Source organism: Oxyura jamaicensis, chromosome 1, assembly GCF_011077185.1.
Source record: "Oxyura jamaicensis isolate SHBP4307 breed ruddy duck chromosome 1, BPBGC_Ojam_1.0, whole genome shotgun sequence".
NCBI classification, from domain to species: domain Eukaryota; kingdom Metazoa; phylum Chordata; class Aves; order Anseriformes; family Anatidae; genus Oxyura; species Oxyura jamaicensis.
Genome location: NC_048893.1, coordinates 136,239,027 through 136,262,774, shown reverse-complemented (window position 1 = coordinate 136,262,774; position 23,748 = coordinate 136,239,027). Strand labels below are relative to the sequence as shown.

At 40.2% G+C, this 23,748-nt stretch overlaps 1 protein-coding gene across 7 annotated transcripts in view; it reads right to left on the bottom strand.

The window, feature by feature from the left end:
- Nucleotides 1–23,231, bottom strand: part of UBE3A (ubiquitin protein ligase E3A) — a 50,011-nt gene extending 26,780 nt beyond the window's left edge. For 2 of the 7 annotated variants that reach the window (XM_035315410.1, XM_035315420.1), the window contains exons 1-5: nucleotides 23,172–23,231; nucleotides 15,411–15,478; nucleotides 7,763–7,882; nucleotides 7,281–7,346; nucleotides 4,497–4,541 (exon numbers count right to left, since the gene is read on the bottom strand). In XM_035315410.1, coding sequence (XP_035171301.1) covers nucleotides 4,497–4,498 — 2 coding nt within the window. In that variant the 5' untranslated portion in view covers nucleotides 4,499–4,541; nucleotides 7,281–7,346; nucleotides 7,763–7,882; nucleotides 15,411–15,478; nucleotides 23,172–23,231. Of the gene's footprint in view, nucleotides 1–4,496; nucleotides 4,542–7,056; nucleotides 7,230–7,280; nucleotides 7,347–7,762; nucleotides 7,883–8,476; nucleotides 8,624–15,410; nucleotides 15,479–19,616; nucleotides 19,707–23,171 lie in introns of those variants that run through there. The other 5 variants (XM_035315381.1, XM_035315426.1, XM_035315391.1 and 2 more) reach the window with 4 other exon arrangements.
- Between the last annotated feature and the right edge of the window lie 517 nt (nucleotides 23,232–23,748).

The window sequence follows — 23,748 nt, the reverse complement described above, 5'->3', positions numbered from 1 at the left end:
ACTGTGCCTCCATGGACGTTGTATGCTGGCAGTCTGATAAAGCACCCCCTCGAGAAGGGCAAGCCTGAGAAAAGAAGTCATCCTGGCTTCATGGAGCAATGCAGAAAGTCAGCTAGAGAGATGGAGTCAAGAATGTGGTCAGCATGTATCTCTTAATCTTCTCTCACAGACAAATTACCTTGTTGCAGTCCTATTAGGAAAGCATCCTTCATTACTGCCCTTTCCTCTGCTGATTATTAGCTCTAGGACACTACAGAGATAACATCATTCCACAGACTAACTGGTTTCATGTCCTGGTTCCTATCTGTCCTTCTTAAAAAAACATTCCAACATTCAATTAGACAATAAATTTAGAGATGAATGATGTATCAGTTTCACCCTGGCTTTTCATCCCAAGCAGTATCAGGAGAACTGCCTGATTTTTATTTATTTTTTTTGCTAAACATTTCAGACCAGAAGGTAGTAATCCTTTCCCCCCAAATCAGTTACTAAACAATGATTGTAATCAACCAACATATGTAAGTTAACACCTACAGGCATATCACAACACACTTGACTGTGTTTAAAATGCTATGCTCAGGTTTACAGAATTAATGTCTTTTGAAAAGGCAGGGAGGAATACAGCTTTCATGTAAAAGCCCATAAACATACTCAACTATATTCCAGCTGTAATTCAAATTACTTTTTTTTTTTTTCTTAATAGTTAAGTTTAGGACTAACTATAAGCTTAGAACTCTCTTTGAACAAATTTGTTATTGAAGCTAAAAGTACAGACTCGTTACCAGCTGTTAAACTCCTAAGGACTAATCATGTCTAACTGCACAGAACATTTCTGCAGTTCTCCAAATTATATTTTAAGTTAAGGAGTCCTAAGCACTAATACTCTGTACTGGCTGTGAGGTCACGAAAAGGCCAGCTTTGTCTTTATTGGAAAGAAGCGAGACAACAGGAACTTCACATACTTGCAAGAACCCTTCAGTCCGTGTAACATTCAAGACAAAAACAAACAAGGAGTATTTTATTAAATATTAAGCAAAATACATATTTACTATGTTTTGTGTTGCTCTCCCTTGGTTAAAAAAGTCCCGACACTCAAGCTAAACAGATTAAACTTCATGCTGAACTGTACGGAGATTTGTCAGTTATGAAGTTTACTCAGGGTATTCTGCAGCCCTAACAAACAAAAGAGGTTGGATCTCATTGCATTACTGTTAATAAATCATATAAAGACAGTAACTTGGTGACAATGGTTCTCATTGTCTCCCCCTGGGCCACTGCTATGTTCCTGTAACAAGCCTGCCTGATACACAAGACAAACTATTTTAGACAAAAGTATTGATATAAGAAGAGGACTGACATCTAAGACCAACCTGCAGAGAAGGGACCTAAATGGTGATCAACATGGACTCCCCTTGTACACCTTGAAGGAAAGAGGCCTAGTACAGGAAAGGGACAATCCCACAACTCTTTTTTTCAAGTTAAAAAAAAAAAAGTTCTGGAGTTTGTAATGAGTTAGGTTCCCATGGTAGCATTCTTTTACTGTGTGTTCATTCCATTTGACGCTGTCCTAAAACAGCACCTGTGGTCACGCAGAAACTGACTGCAAACAACGTGGGATCAGAAGACCGAAAGACCCTAACTTTCAGTTTAAGAAAAGTCTAGCATCTGTGGATTACAAAGCTCCAGTTTATGCAAATCCACCTGTGTTTCCAGCTACGAAGAAAATAATTTCAGACATTCTATGTCTAGAAGGCACTAGGTATGCTGAAACACTAATACTTACATAGGCAGTGTATGTATTTGCAATGGCTGTAAATTGTTTTTCTGGCATATTTTCAGAGGCTGCTGCAGAATTTTCCCTTTGCCATTTTTTGAAGGGAATCAAACCATCTATGAAATCTACTCCGAAGTGAGATAGCTACGCATCAAATGGAACTGCCGCAACACTCTAAATGGGGATGGGTGGGGTTAAACAATATGATATGTGACAAAACACAGTAAGCAGAGGGAAAGTACATGAACTTATAAGGGTCTTCATGTTATTGATGACAAATTCTGTAAATTAGTTTCAAATGGGTTTTTAGAAAGCTGCACCAATCGATGCCAGAGATTATTGCAGTCCTGTGGCAGGTTCAGACAGGAGAAGATGCTGATCTTGAAAAATTCAAGGACTTGAATGAATGCTTAAGGAAAAAAAGGACTCCTAATTCTGAGCTTGCACTAAGATGCTTGTTCATCAGGAGTAGAGGCAGAACTTGAAAAGCTTGGGATAAATAAAATTCTTATCCATGGAAGAATGTTGCAGAGTCCAAAAGAGTCATATTTTATTGTCTTTTAATTAACATGTGAAACATGTGACCATGCTCTTGGTATGGAGCTTTGCAATGCAAGACAGGAACAAATAAAGCAATTATATCAGCCAACCAGAGCAAAACAACTTAAACACTTATTGTGCAAATAACAAAACACTTGCGTAAGTCCCCGAGTTTCCTAATGAATTATAGGCATGTTAATAACACAGCCAGTATTTTAGCTGCACAGGAGGCTTGGAGGTCAAACTCTGTTACCCAGCATGCTATTCCACCTTATGTGGTGAGAGCAACTATGCAGTAGGATAGCAGAAATTCTTCATTGGTGATGTACACATCACATTGTCCTACAGTTTTATAAAATTTCCTTTTGCAAGCGTACCATGTATTAATACCATATAACTACTACTCAAAACATATGATACCTACAGTTTGACTGGCTAGCATATATTTTAGAGATACATAAAACCTACGTAGAGCAACTCCTATCATTATTCTGCATCAAAAAAAAAAGTCAGCTTTCACAGAAAAGCTTGGTACTGCAGATGCTAATTTTTCAGCTTCAGTTTTAAGGAGAACACAGGCATAAATTGTCAATCTGCTGGAAGGGAAAATAGTTGTACTGGCTTTTCCTTCTGATTTATCATAGGTCTTTAAACAGTCTTCATTTGACACCTGTTGAGGTCCTTGTTACCTGACATATCTGTCCTTACAAAGGGTAAAAAGCAGTAATCCAACTTACAATATCAAGAGCAGATTACAGCCAGACTACAGCCTGATTCCACAAAATTGGCTACAAAGGAACATAACTCAGCTTGCTCCAGGAACAATAAAGCAGGCTGCTATGCAGGAGAGAGCATGGCAGGGTTTTTACCCTAGAAGCTCTAACACCTGCCATGCAGTGGTAACCAGTCACCTCTCAGGAGAGAATCTCTGCAACCTGTACCCTTAAGAAATCAGCTGAGAGCACTTCTGGTGCTGATGGCATGAGAGAGAGAGCAAACTCACCATCCCAGGAGAAATACTCTTAATGCAAGAAGATACTTTGCTCCAGTGAATCCCTAAAAACCCAAGGGGAAGTGTTCCTTACTTCCTCTTCAGCTGTTAGGTATGCAGCTCAATGTGGAGCTGCTCACCTCAGCTTTGCCCCTCCACATGCTGGGCAGCTACACCCAGGGGAGTCCTTGAACCATTCAGACCACATCCCTAGTCTGCAAGACAACTCCTGAAACTGGCATCCAGCCCGTGCTGTGTAAAATACTAGACCACTTGGGGTGAGGGAGGGAAGGAAACAGTCAATTTGTTTTTTGGTCACAGAAGACATTTCAGACAGAAGAGAAATGAACCCGGATCTTTTGAAGTCTAGGACAGTACCCTAGCAACAAGGATACACTCCCTCTATTATTTTGGAACTTCTAAGCCACAAGAGCAAATCTTGTGGTTTTTCTGTTCGAATTCTAGGACAGGATGGTTTGAATAGCTAGAAAAGAATCTTCATTTGCTAACTTACATAAGAATAAAGCCTCAAATAACTTTTTTTTTTTTTAATGGTCTCCTCATTTCCACAACCCTTTTTAATTTGAAATAGAAATGAACATTTCAGCCTAATATAATATTGCTTCTAGTTAATCTTGGCCTCTGGACTAATAAAGACAGACCAAAGTAAGGTTCCAAACTGCGAGCATGATGCTACATGAATACTGCTTAGTGAAAGGAAGTTAGTTTGCTGTTTCTAGGAGTACATAGTATATGAGTTTTCCAAATCACAGACTTTTTTTTTCTTAGTTCAGCAATCCATCTGCCAAAATAGATACTAGCATGTACTATGCCTTTAGTACTGTGCTGTCTTCAAATCCATGCATGATGTTAGCAAGTAGCAGGTAGAAATCACACCCCTACTGTCAAATCTGAATATAGTCCTGAAGATTATTGACACTGTATTATGCTACCATCTACTGGTTCACATTAAATTAAACCTCCGAACTTTCCCTTCAACCTATTCACCCAAAAAAATCAGTTTCTACAGAGATTTTGGATTATTTTTCATAGCAAAACATTAGTTTGAAATTTTCTAAGGTGATTCCATAGTTCTAATTAGCTTCTGCCTTTCTTTTTACACAGGTGCAAGAGTAAATGCTACATGTTCAAAACATTTTCACACGAGATACACCAAACTCACATACTTACATTCGGCTAGTTTCAATGTTTTCAGAGTGAGGTTCTCCTGGTGATCTGCAAATACAGATATAAAGCCTTAAGCACTCTTTGTTATTTTAAGTCGTTACAGTATGAAGTTAGAAATGCAAAGTGATAGTTATTTTGTAATTAAAAAGCATCAGCTTTTGTGCACTTGTACATTTAACTCGTGACCAAACTCTAAAAGACAGTTTTAAACATAAATCTGAGGACACAATTAAGGCAAAGGATAACTTCTTCATAACCATTTCTGTAAGCTAAACATATATTCAAAGTATATCAGTGATCAACAGTTGGATTCTAAGATACAGCTACAGCAGGTCAGAAGCAGGTCTCAACAACCTCTAAACAAATTTCATGTCTCATTACTCAGATTTATGCTCATAATTTCACAGAGCAGAAGAGCTACAGCCAGTTTTCTATTTATTCCAACCAATGGATCCACCAGTAATGTTGAGAATTAGGTGTTATTGCCTGACATTTTTGAACACAAGCAGCAGTTCTGTGCAGCTTGCCTATCACTAACTTAATTTAGAGAGTTATTTAAAGGGTATAGTTCTATATTAACTTAAGTCAGCTAAATTACAGCTGCTTGGCTCCTTCTTATTCCCATCTTCTTCATTATGCCAGGAATGATTCAGGAAGTTAATTTATTTTTTAGACATTTATTTTTTCCTGTCTTCTGGGCTTCCCCCTACCCAGGGAGTTTGAAGCCAGATGAGACTTCTGAGCCAAGAAATAAGGCACTACAAAAGTAGCAGTTTTTAACTTCAATCACCTTAAGCTGCCTTGAAGTTGTATCGTTAACCGTACCCAACATTCACTGTGATACAGACTCCGGTACAGTTGACCAGAACTGTTAAATTGAACATATTGTGTGAGAGTAGAAACACAGCACAGCCATCACAGCAAAACTCTGAAGCTTACATGAACAGAAGTGTCTTTCATGATAGAGCTTTCTCTAAACACAAGTAAACAAACATCTGCAAATAGAGCTCACTTAGGAGGTTTCAACCGAGTTTACTAGGGGACTCTAGTTAGCACAGCTAAGCAGGCTTTCCCATAGTTTTACTAGAATAGCCTTTGTTCACAGCAATTTATTTTTTTTTTTTGATTTACTACATGGCCACCCATGCTATTTTAAATGCTATTCCACCATAGCTTGAAGCACTTCTACTAATCCTAAATGTCATTGCATTACCTCACTACATGGTCCCAGCTACCAAAGCCTGGAACATTCTCACAGTTTTCTACTGTAGCTCCTTTACTGACATACCAGATCTCAGTAACTTCCTACATTTTACCAAACTGTACTATACTAACAGACTGGGTGCCTAGAAAGCATTCCTGGTAGACAAATTAAAATTCCTAGGCTAACTGGATACTGTGCAGTGACAGATGATGCAGCACACAGGAAGTTTTTTGTTTACATTTCACTAAGTTATAAAATTCAACTGACGCTAGGGATGGAACTCCGAACTTACTATCCAACTAAGTTTACGCTCGTGCTTAAAATGCAAATACCTTCTAGCTCAAAAAAAAAAAAAAAAAAGCTACCCAGTCTCAAAATTTGATCTGCTTATTGCCTCCAAGTGATCTTCACCTTACTCGCTGAAGTTCAGGACTGATGAAACAGCTGCTGGAAAAAATAATGCTCAACAGGAAAACAAATGGAAGTTGCATTTCCCCTTTGACTCCAGTGAACAAATCAAGTCCCCAAATACTTATCAGAGAGGAAAGAACCTCAGTTTTTTTTCCTAATTACCTAATTTACCTATACAGGTAAGTGCTTGAAGCCATACAACCTGAGGATTGATAGAAAGTCTTTATATTCGTACTGCTTAACTCCTCTATTGACATCTATGACTTCAGAAACCAATAGCACAGAAACAACTTGCAAGTTTGAGGCAGCTGCTATCTTTGTTTTACTCATACGAAAGGCAACACAGTGAAGCTTTGGATAAGAGCAATGCTTTAAATTGCTATGAAAGTACAGGTGAAATAGTGGTGTTAAAGAAGTCAAGTATTAGTCAAGCTGAGGCTTTAAAAAACACAGCGATATGAAAAATTACAGAAGAAGATCAAACTGACATTTAAATATACAAAAAAGTAGCTGGTAGTCTGCAGTACAGACATGTAAACACAGCTATCAGTATATTTAAGATCTTTTCCTACCCTTATGATTTATGTATAATCTATGAGAGAGTTCCAGAAAAGTTCAGGAAAAAAAAACAAACACAGTTGACTTTAAAAAAAAAAAAAGGTTTTGTCCCTGATGTAATCAGTTCTACTAAAAAAAAAAAAAAGGCTCAATTTCCTTCAGATTCTCATTTTCTGTAACATGAGCAGATCTACTGTAAAAATGAGTTGCAGAAATATTAATCCACACAGTAACTGGATTTTAACCGGTTTTAAATGACAATGTAAGCACCAAATAAGATGATCTTTCAATATTCATTAAAACAACATGGAAGATCAATCTAATTACAGGAATTGTACTCATCTGTTGAGAAGCTGTTTTGTAATAAGTAATTATTTACAAACAAGATACCTTGTTATTCCTCTAAGCAGGCAACAGTACTGTAAAACAACTATATAGTACAAGATGTCCTTTCATCATGCTTTAAAACCTGAAAAAAGTTCTGTCCAGAGAAAAGTCTCAGAGCAAATGCTCTTACAAATTTCAGCTTTGAGTTAGATGGTAGAAACTGATCACGAGACACCATCTAATCTGAATACTGCAGTATGAGCTAGCGAATTCAAATGGTGGCTCACTTCCAACAACACAGGGAGCAACTTCTCCATTCTGCAAGCCCCTCCTTTTACCTCCACTGTAACTCCCTAGGAGAGAAAAGTAAAGGTATGCAAGTCTACAAATTTTTCACCAATCCTCCTGGACAAACACTTAAAAACAATAGAACAAATTGCTTAAGTATGTTAAACAATTTATACAGAATTTCAGTATGACAGTAAAAGTCACTAGAGACTTTTAAGTGATGGTTTTGCTCTTAAGAAGAGCATGATGGAGCACCACCACGCTTGCAATTTAAAAAGCAGGTAGGAAGAAGCTAAGTGAGCTTTGAAATTACTCTAAGTAAAAAAGTTTAAGTCAACTTTGCCAGCTGACTGATCTTAAATAAACAATATCTTTGAGTACTATTTATAGAATTAACTTCAAGTAATACAAATTAAACATACAAAATAAATATTATTCTAATAATGACCCTTAGAAAAAACACGGTATGCTTCAGTCTTACCTTTTACAAGCTGTGGCCATTCGGTGACATCAGGGTGATCACAATTTTGAGTCACTGATTAAAAACCAGGTTGTCACACCAGTCCTGTGTCACGGTGGGCTAAGCATAAGCTTAACAACTCTAAATAAGTAAAAATAATTTTGTTAAAAGTCCTTACAATCTATTTTCAGCCAATCTGCTACATAAAAATGTAAAGATGTTCAGAATCAGTTTATTCATAAAATTTAAGACTTACTGCACAAAAACTTGTTGATTTTTGGATAGCATTCTAGACTGCGAGAATACTTTACTACAGTACACACAACTGGTGAACTTGAAAATTCATCAACTTATTTTTAGTCTCTCAAAAACAAACAAAAAACATCCCTTGGATCAGCAGAAAGCACTTGACGTCAAGACAAGAAGCATTTAAAGATGTGGAAGGATGCATGTAAACATGAACTTTAGGTTCTAACTACAATAAAATTGGATAAATTGTTTCCCTGCTACAACTCAATTAATACTGGTTCCTTAAAGAAGCTCTGTGTTTCAAAGGGAAGAACACGTAACCTACACTCTGCTGTATGCCTCTCCCCAAAATGAAGTGAGCTAAAGCTGCATGAAAGCTTCGGAGAAGCAAGTTTTGCCGTTGGTGGCCAGTCTTTCAGGTTAGTTGCTCCATTTATGCTGCTCAGACTCTCTCCTCTCCCTTACGTTTTCAAAAGGGTCTTTTACCTGCCAATTGTCTCCCATGATCTGGCTCCACTGGCTTAAATTGAATGGTTGGTCCTTTACTTTGTCACACAGGTGGCAGCCAATGATCACTCAGCAATACACGTGCCCAGGGTGCCCTGGGACCACCCCAGCTGATAACTTCCATGGCTGAAAAGGAACCAATTAGTCTCTTACCTATTGCTGTTTTCTACTCTAAACTAAAATTGACTGATAAAATATCTCCAAACATAACCCTCAACAATCAATATCACCCCCTTCTCTCTCCCACCCAAGCTAAGGAGCTACTGAGGACCAACACACAGCTCTGCAACACTTGCAGTCATCACAATCTGGTGCAAACACCGAGAGTACATCCCACAGCCTTAAAGGTTTCATCAAACAACGCTTTCGTGCTTCAGTCCAACATACCATGAGAGTCTTTCAGAAAGGTCTTAGGTTTGATGAGCAATCGAGAACTCTCAACACTAATTTGTACCTGTTGACTCATCTGAGATATGAAATTGCTGAACAAGTCCTACAATTTCCTCAAGTTTGTCAGAGCTGCTGACTTCTGCCATTCTACTACAATTTGCCACTCCACTACAAAGTGCATCCTTAAAACGGAGTGAAATTTTTATTAGTTTGGAAATAATGCTTTTTAGTTCTGTCAGGTACACTTCTTGACACAGGTAAAGTGCCATTTAATTTTGAAGTCAGTAATACTAGTCTTCACAAGTGCAGTTGATTTAAGTAAAGTAGAGAAGCAAGCATCTGAAAACCTCCTAAACAAAAGGGATGTTCTCCAGTACCTACAATTTACAGGTATAAATGGTTGAAGTTGAACTGAGTCAATGCTAGAAGCACAGTGCAAGGGGAGAAAGTCAATGGGAACGGTTCCTCATCTGTCAACATCAAATCATAGACAGGGTTAAAGATTTTCAAATTAACAGTTGTTGAACAATAGCAAAAAACAAGAAACTGATGCAAAATTAAGAAGCCTGAAAGCACTGCTTTATGGCACTTGAATGGGTTGACAACATCTGCTTTTAGGAGAGCCCTAAAGAAACCGAAGCCTATTTGTAAGGCAGTGTTTTCTTCTGTAGTTAAATCTTACTTCTTGCTGCTTTCTTAAGAACTGATGCAAAACGGCACTGTAAGAATGCACTTAGAAATGAAAAACTAAGCTCTTTGCCCAAATAACTTTTTGTACTCTGGTGAAAGAGGACAGTGGTGTAAGCTCTAATGCCTCATCGGTTGGGAAACCCGCATTTTGTCTGTCTGCTCTAAGCACCAGCTTCTGTTCTGGGAAGGGCTCAGTCAATCACTCCCTATCAAGACCGGTGTCCTGCATCACCCAGGCCATCAGCAGAAGTTAACTGCAGCTGTCTTTCATTTGCGTAAAAGCACATCAGTAAAACTGGATATACCTGAGGCTGTTTCATATGGAAGAAGTCATGGACTCAGTCATCAACAGTGAAGGAACACATGAAGTGCCGGTGCTGAATTCAAAACCATCCGATTTTGGAACATTAAAGAGCGCAGTCTGAGATGATGGCTGCACAGTCATGGCCAAATAAAGTTTGTGTCCATGCCTGACACAGACCCAACGCTGTTAGTCAGACTTACTGAAGCACCAAACTGAATTTACAGCACCCAGGTTAACAGAGACAGTATCTGAACCAGCATGAACCTCACAAAGTTGATGTTAACTCATCCAAGCTTTGTAATGAAATTTGTATCTACAAATTGATCTTATGATCAGGACTCTGAATCATGCAGCTGCAGCATTTCAAATCTGTTACACGGTACCTTAAGACTGGATTTACTGTACTGAAGTACAAAAACCTCATGCTCCCTTTCAACAATCCAGATGCCAGAAGCAAGAAACCTTAGTGAATCATTTTCCCTCCTATCTCCTTCTCATCCTACATCCCCTACTCATACTCGCTGCCAGTCCTGTGGGACAGAATATGACTGGCCACATGATAGCATGGATGAAAATTCATTTTTACTAAAACCTCCCTCTTTCACCCATCAGCAGAGTACTGTTTGCTGACATTAACAGACCAGCACGTTGAAACATGGGGTGGGTGTGAAGGAGACTACCAGAGATCCCTTATGCTGAGTACCTGTTCAAACACAGCATGTTTTGACTGCTGGAACCAAACACGGCAGAAAAAACTGCTAAGAGTCAGAGGACAACTTGACTAGGAAAGGGAAACCACACTGACAAATAGACTAGCATATTGGAAAAATGCATTGGGAAGAATGGCTAGGAACTTGACCTAGGACACCTGCTTTTCTGTCACAGGTATTCCTTTACAGAAAAACTCTGGATGTAGCTTACCTTCTCACCCTAAATCAGCTCCAGAGCAAATATTTATTCTCAGAGCTGAGTTACTCAAAAAGATTTCTCCAGTCTTCACTGTCATAATTAGCACGGTTTACAGTTTAGCCTTTTACAAACACACAGGGCAGCTGAAGGTATCGAGCATAGTTTACGCCTGAGAAACCTGAGATGGCTGCTGGAGGCTCTTTGGGACTGGGCATGCTCCAGGACAGACATCTATATCTGCTGAGTGACTATTTCAAAGATGAAGACTGAAGCAGGACTGTAGTGACAAATACTAAAATTAGCAAGACAATACACAAGAACTATGCCCTCAAACCCCGTATCTGAAGAGCCTTGTATGGCACAGAGTAGCACTCATCAAGAGTGAGCAGGATAAGTAATGTTTATGCAGTACTTGGAGATGACACTCCTTTCTCTAAGGTGCAGATTTTCTGAAAAGAATACTCCTGGCAGCCGAAGAAGAGGGAGGAAATAAATCGGTGAAAGCAAGCAGTCAAACCACGTTCAGATGCTTCAAAAGCAGCTAAAAGCAACTTTGTTGCATAGCCTGATGAGACCTTCTCCTTACACATTTCCCTGAATCTTAAGTGTCTGGAATCACAAACATGAGTCAAGAAGAGGCACGCAGCTTCAACAAACATAAGCCAAAGCCCCGCCATGGAGAACACAAGTACCCATTCATCAGTAATCAGAGAGTTGTCACTTACATGGATTTCCTACACCTACTGTTTTCCCTGTATTATTTGACTTCCAGGTGTCCATTAGCTGTGACAGTACAGCTACCTGGTGGCTGACACTCAGTATCAGAGGTCTAGGAAAACCCCTGAGCAGAGGAACAATTCTGATTGACAGCTAGGAGGATGGATGTCCTGAGAGGTGGCACTTTAAGAACATAAGTTTCCTTTAGAAAATAATTCAAGTTTCCACCTGAGTAAGCTTCTATCCTATTTTTAAGACCATCGTTTTGATGGATGATCTAATGAAAAAGGGGTTGATCCACCAATACAAAATGTGTCACGACCTTCCTTAACTTCCAGTGCTGGAATTTGACTTGCTTATTTAAGAATAACTAGCTCTCTGGTTCTCTCTCAGGAAGATACCAGGAAGACAGCCTTTATACATTTACTGAAGGATCCCTCTGACTTCCCCCGGAATGAATGTCTTTCTCCAATCTGATGTATTTCCAGAAGGACTCTGAGTAGCACGATGAAATGAACAGTCATCATCCATACAGCAAAAGGTGCCCTCCTAACTGCCATAGCTAGCTTAGTAGTCCTTCAGAAAGGGAGCTGACAGCTAATGGGAAAGCTGGCCATTTAGGACTTGAGATTGATTCATCAAGTGTCTTGGAGAAAACTGCAGAATGTTCTCCGTATCTAAGTTCAATCTTAACTGTAGCTTGCAGAAAAGAATTAAGTAGGTGTGCATCAGACTTGTAACTTCCCACTAAGGTTGGAAACAATTGCTTGTGTGCTGCTACTAACACAGAAAGCATGGATAGACATAAGACTCCAGAAGTTTTTTTCATGAAACTACTAATAGGTCAAATTATCAGCTACATTAAAGTAAAATAAAACAGCCACTAATAAAGTCTGATTATATAAAACCTAAAGGAGCTGCAAAAACCAGCAGTAAGGCATATGTATGAAGTTTTCTTCACTACTTCATAACCTAAACCCGTTCAATTGTAATAACAACAAACAAATAAGCACATAGTTAGAAGACCAAAAGAATGGGATTCCATCATGGAAAAAGCTAACCAAAAGTGACCGCAGCAGTCAGAGCTGATAATCAAACACACACATGCTCCCAGTATTAACAGCTAAAGACATACAATTCATGAACAGTTCCTGGAAAGGTGTTTGTTCATCTGCCCAAAGTACTTCAGACATGTTAAAAGCTTGAGCCCATTCTCCAGTTCCTCAGTATTCTTCCAAAGCATTCCAGAAACAGCAGAAGAGAGACACAAAGCAAGCATGAAAACGGGATAAAGTTCCTTGTAATGAAGTAATGGAAAGAGTTTAAAGTTAACCAAGCTAATCAATGACAATACTGGAAGTAACTAAGCCTTTCACAGCATAGAAAATCCTCCAATTAAAAGAAAGCACAAAAACACATGACAAGAAACTACAGGTTGAAAAATTCAAACTAGTGTAGGAACTCAAGCATGCAGGATAGTGAAGAATAAGTTATTTGGAATGGGGATCTGAATTTGCTATTATCTTCAAATTAAGGCTAGTACCATTCTGGAATTTCCCCTTTAGTGAAAACTTATGATGCTGAGTTTAATGAAGGTAGAATTTGGAGCACTTAGTAAATCTCAAAATTAAGAAATCAACTACAGATTTATACGAAAGCTTCACCCCATGTTATCTGTATACCTGCTATGTCTTGATTACAAATCACATAGTAGTAGAAAGTGGTCTCATGTTTGCTCCCATTTTCCTTCTAAAGCTAAAGGTCTGTTTGTTACTCTCATTTTCTAAAACTGTCCTCACAACTCTAGACACTAGACTTCCCCCCAGCATTTGTTTTTCCTTTTATATTTTTGTAAGATGACATATATACTTTATTCACCTTTGTAAAATAGGGAAAGAACTACAATTATCTTTAATTCCTACATTTTTTGCTTGGGCCATAGCTGATGCTTCTTCCACCACACAAACCCTTTTTTTTTTTTTTTTCTGGAAGAACCATTTGTTTCTATCTCACTGATGTATGCTACTTCAGGCTCCCTCCAAAGTTACATAGAATTTAGAAAGGAAAATCCCTTCTACATCAGAAGGTAAAATATAATCATCTACTTAAATTTGTTTTAGCAGACCTCCGTTTACTGGGCTGGTATCAAGTTATCTTCCAAACAGCTAAGTTTTACAGCTACATTCCAGCTTTAATATTCAAACTTCTATTCCAACTATCCTTTTGCTCAAGCTTGGTTATTTTGCTTTATTTTTCCATCCTCCCTCTTCCACATAAAGTACCTTCCTGTTCACCTAATTCTTTGGCATTACGAGCATGTTTGTTTATATATACTTCATATTGAAACCAAACAATCATGCAGTTCTGTAGCACAACCTTTAGTTTTTCTGATATTGTTAGTTTTCATTACTTGCACGTTGTAGCAGATGAGAGGGGGATTCCTGTTCATCAGTTCATGAAGTGCATATCATTACAAAGACTATGCATACATACAGTTGCAAGTAGTTAAGCATTCAGGAAAAAAGCAGCCAGCAGAAGTAATGGCAGTAAAGAAATAATGGCTTTGGTTTGAAGAGCTGTCATACACACAACTGGCATTGAAACTGGAGAGCAAGAAGCAGGTGGGTGGTCCCAGAGGTGCTGTGGGTGGAAAACTGAATATAGACTACCTGCCAGATGCCTGCTGGAGTAAAGGACCAATCTATAGCATTCTCTCAGGAACATCTGGATTGTGATAATGCAACTTTTTTTTTTTTTTTTTAAAAAAACTTACTAGTTTTAATTTGCATATGCTATGGTTAAATTTTCAGTTTAAAATTGTTTTTAGCTCTTGTCTATAGCTTCCTGTAAAGTAGAACTTTACAAAAAAAGACACTCAACAACCCTTCTGCAATGTTGAGGTTTCAAAACTTTACATATGTTTTTATGTTAACTATCTTCAAAAGAAGGGTCCGGATGAACACACAGGTATAAAACTTGTATCAGCAGTTACTGAGTTCTTCCCCACATTTAGAGCACTTAAAAAAATAAGGTACATGCATAGCTTAGACATAGCTGCTGAAGTAGCCCCATATGATTTTATGTATATTTATATATTTTATATTAACAGACCTATTCAATAACCTAGAAAAGTCTGAACTTTCTATTTTTTTCTGAATTCAGAAAGTTTCCAAAAAATCACTGACTCGAGTTGCAGAACTCTACAGAACTTGAGCCACTACAGAGTGGAGCAGATATTCTGTACTACCAGGTATCTCCATTGGAACATGCCAGTAAAAAGTTAGAAAATAGGAATGAGAATAGCTACAAGTTAACATTCCAATTTTGCTGTAATGCATGTACATATATTTTTGAGCTTCTTGGACACTTAAGAGTGTTGACAAAAAGAGACACAAGGTACCACGGACTGACATTAACACTGCTGATAGAGGTTACATTTCTGTGTTCCTCAACAGTCCTATTTGCAAATTTTGCTTACAGTGATGTTTGGTTAAATTGTCTTGTAGCTCTGAGCTTATTTTGCAAGTTATACCTAAAAACTGTGCACGCTTGACTACAACTATGTACAACAGGAAGGAACAGCACCAGCTCTTATCCAATCCATTGAGAAACAGACAAATGGTAGTAGCATAATGTTGAGCTTGTAAAACAGACTAAAAGGTAATTCATCAATGTTGCAGCATCAGTATTTATTTTCTCCAGGAATATCAAATAACCCATCTTTCCAAAGGACTATGCCTAAAAGTAACAGGCATCACGGTCTATCAAAAAAAGGGGGGGGGGGGGGAAATGAGTATGTTTACCTGAATTTATTTTCAACTGTTTTTTAAATCAGGAAAAAAACTACATTCATATATTGTGTGTATGCTAGTAATTATAACAACTAAAGTTAAAACAACATACCATATCTTTCCAGAGCTGCAGAAACTTATTCTTCCAAATTCTACCACGGACTTCTACAGTTCTTGTACCTATAATGCAAAACATTTTATTTAATTTTTTGCAGCATGCTCCATGCTAACAAAAAACATATTTTTGCTTCAAGACAACATATTCAAGAACAGCCATCCCATTGCTCACAAGTTCACAACTAAAGGAAACATATCCTTTCAATACAGACTACAACAGATAAAATACTATGTCAGGAAAACTGCAAGAGCAGAAAGTTCATACACAGAGTGTTCCCTATTCTTTCCTCTCCAGTGATGCAATCCAGTTTTATAATTCTGTTTATCCAGTTCATTATAAATATCCATTTCCTTTTTCTCGAAGATTCTGGCAAGTTTTCTCTCCTGCCCTGCCCCTTTTATTTTTAATTTTTTGGATTAAAGACATCAGTAATTAGAGTATGAAAAAACATTCAAAAGAATTCATGAACAGAACCACATCTTTGTCTTTACTGCTTAAGTTTGATAAGAATTTCTATAAAAAGTTCATTTTTAGAAAAACTACAATAAACAAGGGACTTATGCCTAAACTCCAAACTTTTTTTTTTTTTTTAAAAAAAAAAAAAAAAAAAAAAAAAAACAAGCAACTAACAAGCACAGTAGAACCTAAGTAACATAGAAATAGGCATATAATTAAAGAACCCTACTGATTACTGTTTGGAAAGTTACTTATTTGGTGCAAGGTATCATATTTTCAGTGCCATGAAATTTAATACTTAATTTCTTGGCTCTAAAACCCTTATGAGAACAACAAATTCAATGCAGCTGATTCAGTCTGATTTCTGACATAGATCGGAGCATCCCCAGGAAAGAAAACCTGATCTGGTTAGCTTAAGAGAACATTCAGCTTTGTCTTAAAGATGTCAAACAACAGAGGACCCACGCAGTACGAAAGGCCCATACCAGGGATACGAAAAGGAATGACCCCAGAGAGGCACATTTGTGCCAGTTCAGCTCTACAGCACCAACAGCTAGTGCACTACTTCTATTTTTAAATAAAAGAATTAAACGGGGCAGTCTAAGTGTTCAACGAAACAAGACTTCAACACACAATTACGATAATTATGTGGATTTATATATAATTAGGATTAATAACATCATGTTCATCCGTGTGTCAAAAAAAACATTACTAACATTCAGAAGAATAAATTTGTCTGAACAGTGAGAGACAGTAACACGATTTTCCTGTTTGGAGGTGGTGCTAACACTCCATACCATGAGCAGAAACCCAGCTGTTTTATACCGTATTACAGCACCAGCACCAAGAATAATTCTACTTTCACAGTGAAGCCATTAGGCAAACTCGGCTAGAAGGTTTCTTACAAACATGAACAGTATTTTCTCATCCCATACCACAGGACTTCCAGCTGAAATTGGAATGTACGTGTATTTGTTCACACACACGTTCTTGTACCCACCCAAAGCAACGCCGTCTACACACAGTTCACTCAGCATCCCCTAAGGTACAAAGGCACCAGCTTACAGTGTGCACCAAGTACAAGCAAAGAACAGCATGGAGAACAATCATAAATACATTTATCAGGGATCTTACAGTTACTGCCCACAAAAGGAGACCAGAAAGCAAAGGGTCCCAACGTAACTGAAGCCACGCAGTTGAAGACAGTACAAGTTATGGCAGGAGCAAGACCCGAGCAGAGGAAAAGGAGACAGAAGACTTGCACATGTGGCAAGTAACTCCAACAGCACGGAAGTGAAGCACCTGGACTCCCAGCTCTCCTTCCTCAGCCCTCCCAACACCAGCTACCAGCAAGGCAAGTGCCCAGCAGCCTGCGGGAAGGCTCCATGAACACCAACAAAAAAAGGGAATGTGGGATCTGCAACGCTTCTCTAACGGGAATGAAAGTAACTTCACAAAATCAGATGTACTTCAACATTTACCTCCAGTGTATTTACTAATTAACACTAAGCCACAGCTGCTTAAAAAAGATGCAAATGGGCACGTGTGGCTAAAAGCAAGGCTAACACTGCTGCTTCCACTCCACATAAAGAACCCTCAATCTGTCTCGTGACCAGAGCCAAGAGTGCTGCTTTTTTGTGACTGTCATCATACATTTTCAGTAAGAAAAGGCTTTGAGTCGCACTGAACATTAATGGAGATGGCAAGCTACTGAATTAACCAACTGTAGTGTACAGAACTGCAAAAATATTTAAGAAACTAATTATAAGTTATGAAAAACACTTTACAACTCTTGTTTCTTGCCTGATGAAAGATGTAACAGTGTCACATCTATCAGGAGCTTGAATGATCATTTCTATCTTTTCAAACACACCGCACACATCAGCTGTCACAAGACAGGAACGGAAGAGAAGAATTTAAGCATGCTATCCTAAAGAAAATGGTAGGTGTTCTGCCTAGTAATATAGATTCTCACACGATTTCAAATAATTAAGTTGAAATAAGAACTTCTTCCATCAGAGACATTCTTAGCATGTTTATGAAATAAAACAAGCATTATTGAAAGGAGGATGTTTTAAAGCAGGTATTCAGGTCAAAAAGAACCATGCAAACGGAGTTTTTAATCACCATCTTACAAAGGAAAGGGCTCAACCTTTGCAATCGAGAACCACGGTTATTTCAAGTGAAGCAATATGGTCCTCTACCAACTCCCCTGACCTTTGAACTGGAAGAATTTACAGTTTGTGTGGACAGCAAGAATGTATTTCTACCACCCACAATAGGCAATTTCGCTACAACAGTTTGAGAGAGTGTCTAGGTGCTGCTACAGTTGCCAGCGCACACTGGTGTACCTTGGGCTTTCTAAACAAAGAACAGGGCACATGTTTGTTAAGGCATGACAGTGGTCAGCAAGACTTTGGGCATTAGATTTCACTATGATTTAGAAAGTAATCGTCATTCGTATAACCATATTCAGATGAAGATGAAAGCATCACATTGGAAATGGAAATTCTCAAGTAGTGATAGACATCCTAAGTATTATCTAGCTTGGTGAAAGTTTTTGATACCTTTTACGAAAGTGAAAAATACCACACCATAAAACTGAAATGTTACAAACATCGAAGTCATCAGCTCAAACACCTGACGAACCATAATCTTTGACCAAAGCCAAAGAAAAATCTGCCCACAAGCACAGCAGCACTTCCTGAAGCACTTTGAGCTGTGGGGCAGTGGAGTGGCTCTTCAAGGAGCTGAGCTCCCAGAACGGGCACTGCAGCTGCTCCTGCCTGGTCCCACAGAGCACACTAGAGCAGGAGGACAAGTGATGCTGGAGCCCAGCTGCTTGGGCAGGCTCAGCACCCCGTTACAGGCAGCTCTTGCCCCCTCTGCCCCCCCCGCGCTCAGCTCCAGAAGGTAAGGGAAAGGGGGTGTCTGCTTTCCATCCCCATCACTCACATTACACATTTTTCTGGCATCATGGAAGTACCAAGAAGTCCCAACAGGGGTCCTCCAAAGGGAGGAAGAGTGTGGTTGTCTCTGTGCAGAAGACACGAAGGCCCAGCCTCATCCCTACAGTTTGAGCTCGGACAGGAGAGCAGCAGTCCTGCCATGCTACTACCAGAATGAGGAGAAAACCACATCAACTCATCAGTGCCAGACCAACATAAACACCACCAAACCTAAACACCAGCTCCATGATTTCCTGCTTGTGAGTGCACAGGTTAATGCGAGGCCCACCATGACCAAGGTATCTAGTAGGTCTGAAACAGAGACGCGGTACCTTATAGTTTTTGATACACTTAGCTTATTTCATTCCTTAGGCCACAACCTGCAAAATGACATTACACAAGGATCTTAAGTATGTTCTTTGATACACTAATGAATATAACATGAAAAAAATGAGTAACCTGCATGTCAAGCAGCCAACTGGTACCTCACTTCCAGTTTGTGGTGAAACATCACAACTCTAATTCACCTCTGGTATGTCCCACTGTTGGCATCCTACACAAGATGAGCATGATTCTTCCAGTACATAAGCATAAGAGCACATTTGGATGGTTGCAAGCAGTAATGCTCTTTGAAAAGCCTTGGAAAACCACATAATATGAATATCCTTTTCAAACCACGAGATTGCAAAAAAGTCCAAGCCTCTGCTGCACTAGCTAGAAGTTCCTCTTAAAACACGCACACGCCTGCTCTAAGGAAATGCAAGTTGCTTCAAAAGGAGCAGGTCATCCCTCTTACCTAAGACAGAGGAGTGAAGGTCCAAAGGGAAGCTACCCATTTAGATCCACTCAGCTGAACAACTGCAGCTTCTCCTAATTCTTCACCACCCTGTAAAACACGGGTACAAAAATCCATGCAAGGCGGTAACAGAACAAGTATCAGTAAAGACTGATTTCCACCCCTTTCCTCCAGTCAGCAGTCTGCATAACACAGGGAAGCAGGTTCAACCTATTAAAAGCAAAAAGCAGTTAACGCTTCCTTTAGGAGATTCATTCATATGAGGAGTCTCTGTAAGATGATATTTAATTTACAATGTACTCGTGCAATCAACAAGTTACTTTGTCAATACGTTCTGCCACAGAAAGGTGGAACTATTCAAATTTAGTCATTTAAAGTCAGACTTGTTCGTATGTTACATTGCCAAGCAGGAATCCTGGATCTAAACATCATTTGATTTTACTTTATTATTTTCAAATCTTTCTACTCTGAGGTTATTTTCCTGAAGAAACATCTCCCCAATTGGTACAGCTGCTGAAGCATGGCTTCATTACCAACTATTACCTTCACACTGCATTTGCTGACTTCCAGCTAACCAGCTAGATATATTATGCACGTTGCTGCTCAGATGAGCCAGCAGCCTCCCAGCTTTCGTTCACGGGCCACACATCGCTTCAAGAGGCAGTCAGGTGCTGGCTACATATACAGGAAGTTCATGCAGTAAATGTTAGTTAAGGTCAAAGTGTTTAAGGTGGCAAGAACAAAAGTCACTTCAAACACGCGACATGCTCATTGCTGTTGTCTCTGGGAAACAAATATTTAAGCCACGTGTACAGGGCTCTTGGGGTGGCTGGTAAGGCAAAGTAGGAGATTAATGATAGTAAAATCCAAATTCTGAATTATTTGGTACAGACTCTGACAGCAAACTTATTGCCCCTCTTCTTCCACATACAAATCAGAATTTGATTACTAACAGAAAGCCCATGAACACTGCCTCTCTATACAACTCGTAGCTACCTCAAATACACTGCAGACTTCAGAAAAAAACATTTAGCTTAAGGAAAATAAATAAAATCAATATCAATCATTAACCGAAGTTAAGCAAAGATCTGGACTACAGTGACCAGAAACGAAGACTGACACTTGAAATGAGATGTATGCCTACATACTTTAGGAATTCCCTTCCTTTGTCCCTCAATTTCGTGTTCTATTTTTAAGAAATAGTGGGTTTTGCCTTCCAGCGGCTGAATACACTGGTGCAGGCGGGAGGGGAAAAAGACATTTCCTGCTTTTTTAAAAAATGAATACTCTCTGGACATTCCCTAAGTAAACTGAAACCAAAAGTAGTATAGGCAAAAAAAAAAAAAAGCACAAAAAAACCACAACACACAGATCTTTCCTACACAGCAAAAATTAAGATGCATATTTAAAAAATATAAACACTTAATTTGTTCCATTAAAAGTGTCATATCATGCACTACACTAATTATTGCTTAACAAAATGTTATATGCTTAAACATGTTTATATGTTTATGACTATTAAAACTTGACTCAAAGATATTCCTGCCCCTCCTCCAAATTATACATTCAGTTAAGCTGAACCTGTGAATTCATGGAAAAATTAACGAACACATCAACAAAGCACACATTTAAAGTGAAATAAGCATGATTTCACACTACAGGTACATATTTCTGAAGCGCGTTCTCTCTTACAAAAAGTGAAGCTGAATGAAAACGAAGCGAACCTGTTGTATTTTCCTGAGTTGATTAGAGCAGGTACAGTCTCAAGGTGCTCTAACAGACTCTGGCAAGTCCCTAGATATATTTAACATACAAAGTTTTAACTTCCATTCACACAAGATCATCATTCACATGTCTTTAAGAAGGAGTAAGTAAAAAGAGATTGAAAATTGTTTGCTGTTAAAAAAATGATCAAAACCCATACGTTAGTTTTGAAGAAGCCCTGGATTAAGTGACTAGGCTTTGAAACTCACTGCTATGAAAAAGACAAACACCTCCACTATTTCAAGCTTTTTTTTTTTTTTTTTGAATACAGATGCACACAAAAGTAGCAAAAAAAGAAAAGTGAAATCATTTATTTTACTACCTAGCTTGGTGTGTGTTTATTTCTAAGTACCTGGGAGAAACTCGGGTTACCGCAGTGAAGAGAAATATCAAACAGCTCTGGTAAAGAGAAAGAGAACTTATTAATTCTGCTATGAAGGATACCGCATTAAATAGTAAACACTTCAAGTGGAACGTGACATTCACAAGAAACAGTCTCTGTAATATTGCACTATTTTCATATATTATTTCAATTAAAGGTATTTTTTCTGCCTGAACCTGAACAGTGGCATAGCTTTTTCTGCTGAGATTTGTCTGTATTGAATTGACAGAACATCCCTGTCACGAAGACAACAGTCATAAGCACTGCAAACTGAGCATCCGCTTTAAAAGGCAAATGCACGTGAGGAAAACTATTGAATATCCATTGGAGTTTGGTGATGCACGTCTCATGTTTTCAGTTCAACACAATCATTAAACACGGAGTTTCACAGCACTTTCAGATGGGAAAAAAGTACCTTCAGCTGTTTCCACGATGAAAGCGCACAGAGAGCTTACTGCCACATTATTCAAATACTTTAACACCACCCAAAGCAAGTGGTCTGGGAGACCTGTAAAGTACATTTTCCAGTAGCTTTCCTACTTACTTGCTTTCTTGCCACCTCCACCCTGCTCCCACCCAGTCTAACAGTACAGGTAGACTTGCACCATAGCTTTCTCCTTGACGGGGAATTCCTCTCTAAGTGGATGCTGCCTGCACGTATCTTTCAGGAACTTTATCTTTTAGACCTCTCCTTTTCAAGCCAGTTAAAGAATGCATTAAGAGACACTGACAACACGATCACATAGGTTTTACTTCCTTGGGAATCAAAGCGAAAAATCAGGTACCATTTCACAGCAAAGAACTTTTTGGCAGATATGCAAGAGAAATCAAATCTGATGCGTTGATTTTCACGAAGCCTCAGGTTTGCACGGCCTCCTACTGAGGTAGGCAAGTTTCCATACAAACAGACAGAGACCAGCTCAGAAGTGACGTGCGAGGGACAAGCTTTGTCCCTGGACTGCAACAACACCTCTTACATAGAGGGATACATAGAAAAGAATCCATTAAGTAAAGAGAGTGGAAAAAGGTGGAGCGAGTCTATCGATTACAGGTTATGGATTACTTACGGGAGAGTTGTGGAGCGCGTTTTGTGCCCTAAGCAGCACAACTTCCGACTGCCCACCACGTCCACACACCGCGCACAAACCCTGGCGACCCGCAGCGTCCCTTTCGAAGGAAAGCAGCCAGAGGCGCTCAGCACCCCGGCAGCCCCCTCACGGCTGCATTTTAGGAAACGGCTCGGGGACAACCTGCGCTCCCTCTCGGCCGCCCTCACCCCCGCGGCTCCCGGCCGGCCCCAGCAGCGAGGCCGGGCAGCAGCGAGGCCTCCCGGCCGCCCTCCCGCTGCTCAGTGCCGGGCCGAGCCGGGCTCCTTCCCCCCCATCGCGGCCCTGCCCGGCGCTACCGACCTGGGCCTGCTGCCGCCGCCGGCCGGGCTCATGCGGGGGCTGCGGGCGACGACGACGACGAGGAGGAGACACCGAGGCCTGACGGGACGGGACGTGAAGGGAAGGCCGAGGCGGGCCGTGCCGTGCCGTGTCGAGCCGAGCCGAGCCGGGCCGTTCCGTGCCGTGCCGCGGGTGCGCCTCCTGTCGCCGACGGGCTCCTCGCTCTCAGCCCGAGCCCCGCGCCGCCATCTTGGGAGAGCGCCGATGTCGGCGCGGCGCACGCTCGGAGGACCGGCGGCGGGCGGGGAGGAGGACCCGGCGCGTCCCGGCGTGCAGAGCGCGGAGGGGAGGGGGGAGGGGGGAGGAGGGGGCCGCGCTAGCCGCGCGGCGGTACCATAGAGTCGCCGCCCCGCTTTCCCCCCCCGCTGCTTTTTTTTTTTTTTGGCTCGGGGGGGGGGGGGGAAGGGGGGCGGGGGGGGGCGTGCGGCGGCCGAGGGAGGGAGGCGGCCGCCGCCATGTTGGAAGAGGGCCAAGGGGGGGCGGGGGGGACCGGCCCCCCGCGCAAGGCGGCCCCCCCCCGGGGGGGCGGGGTTCGCCG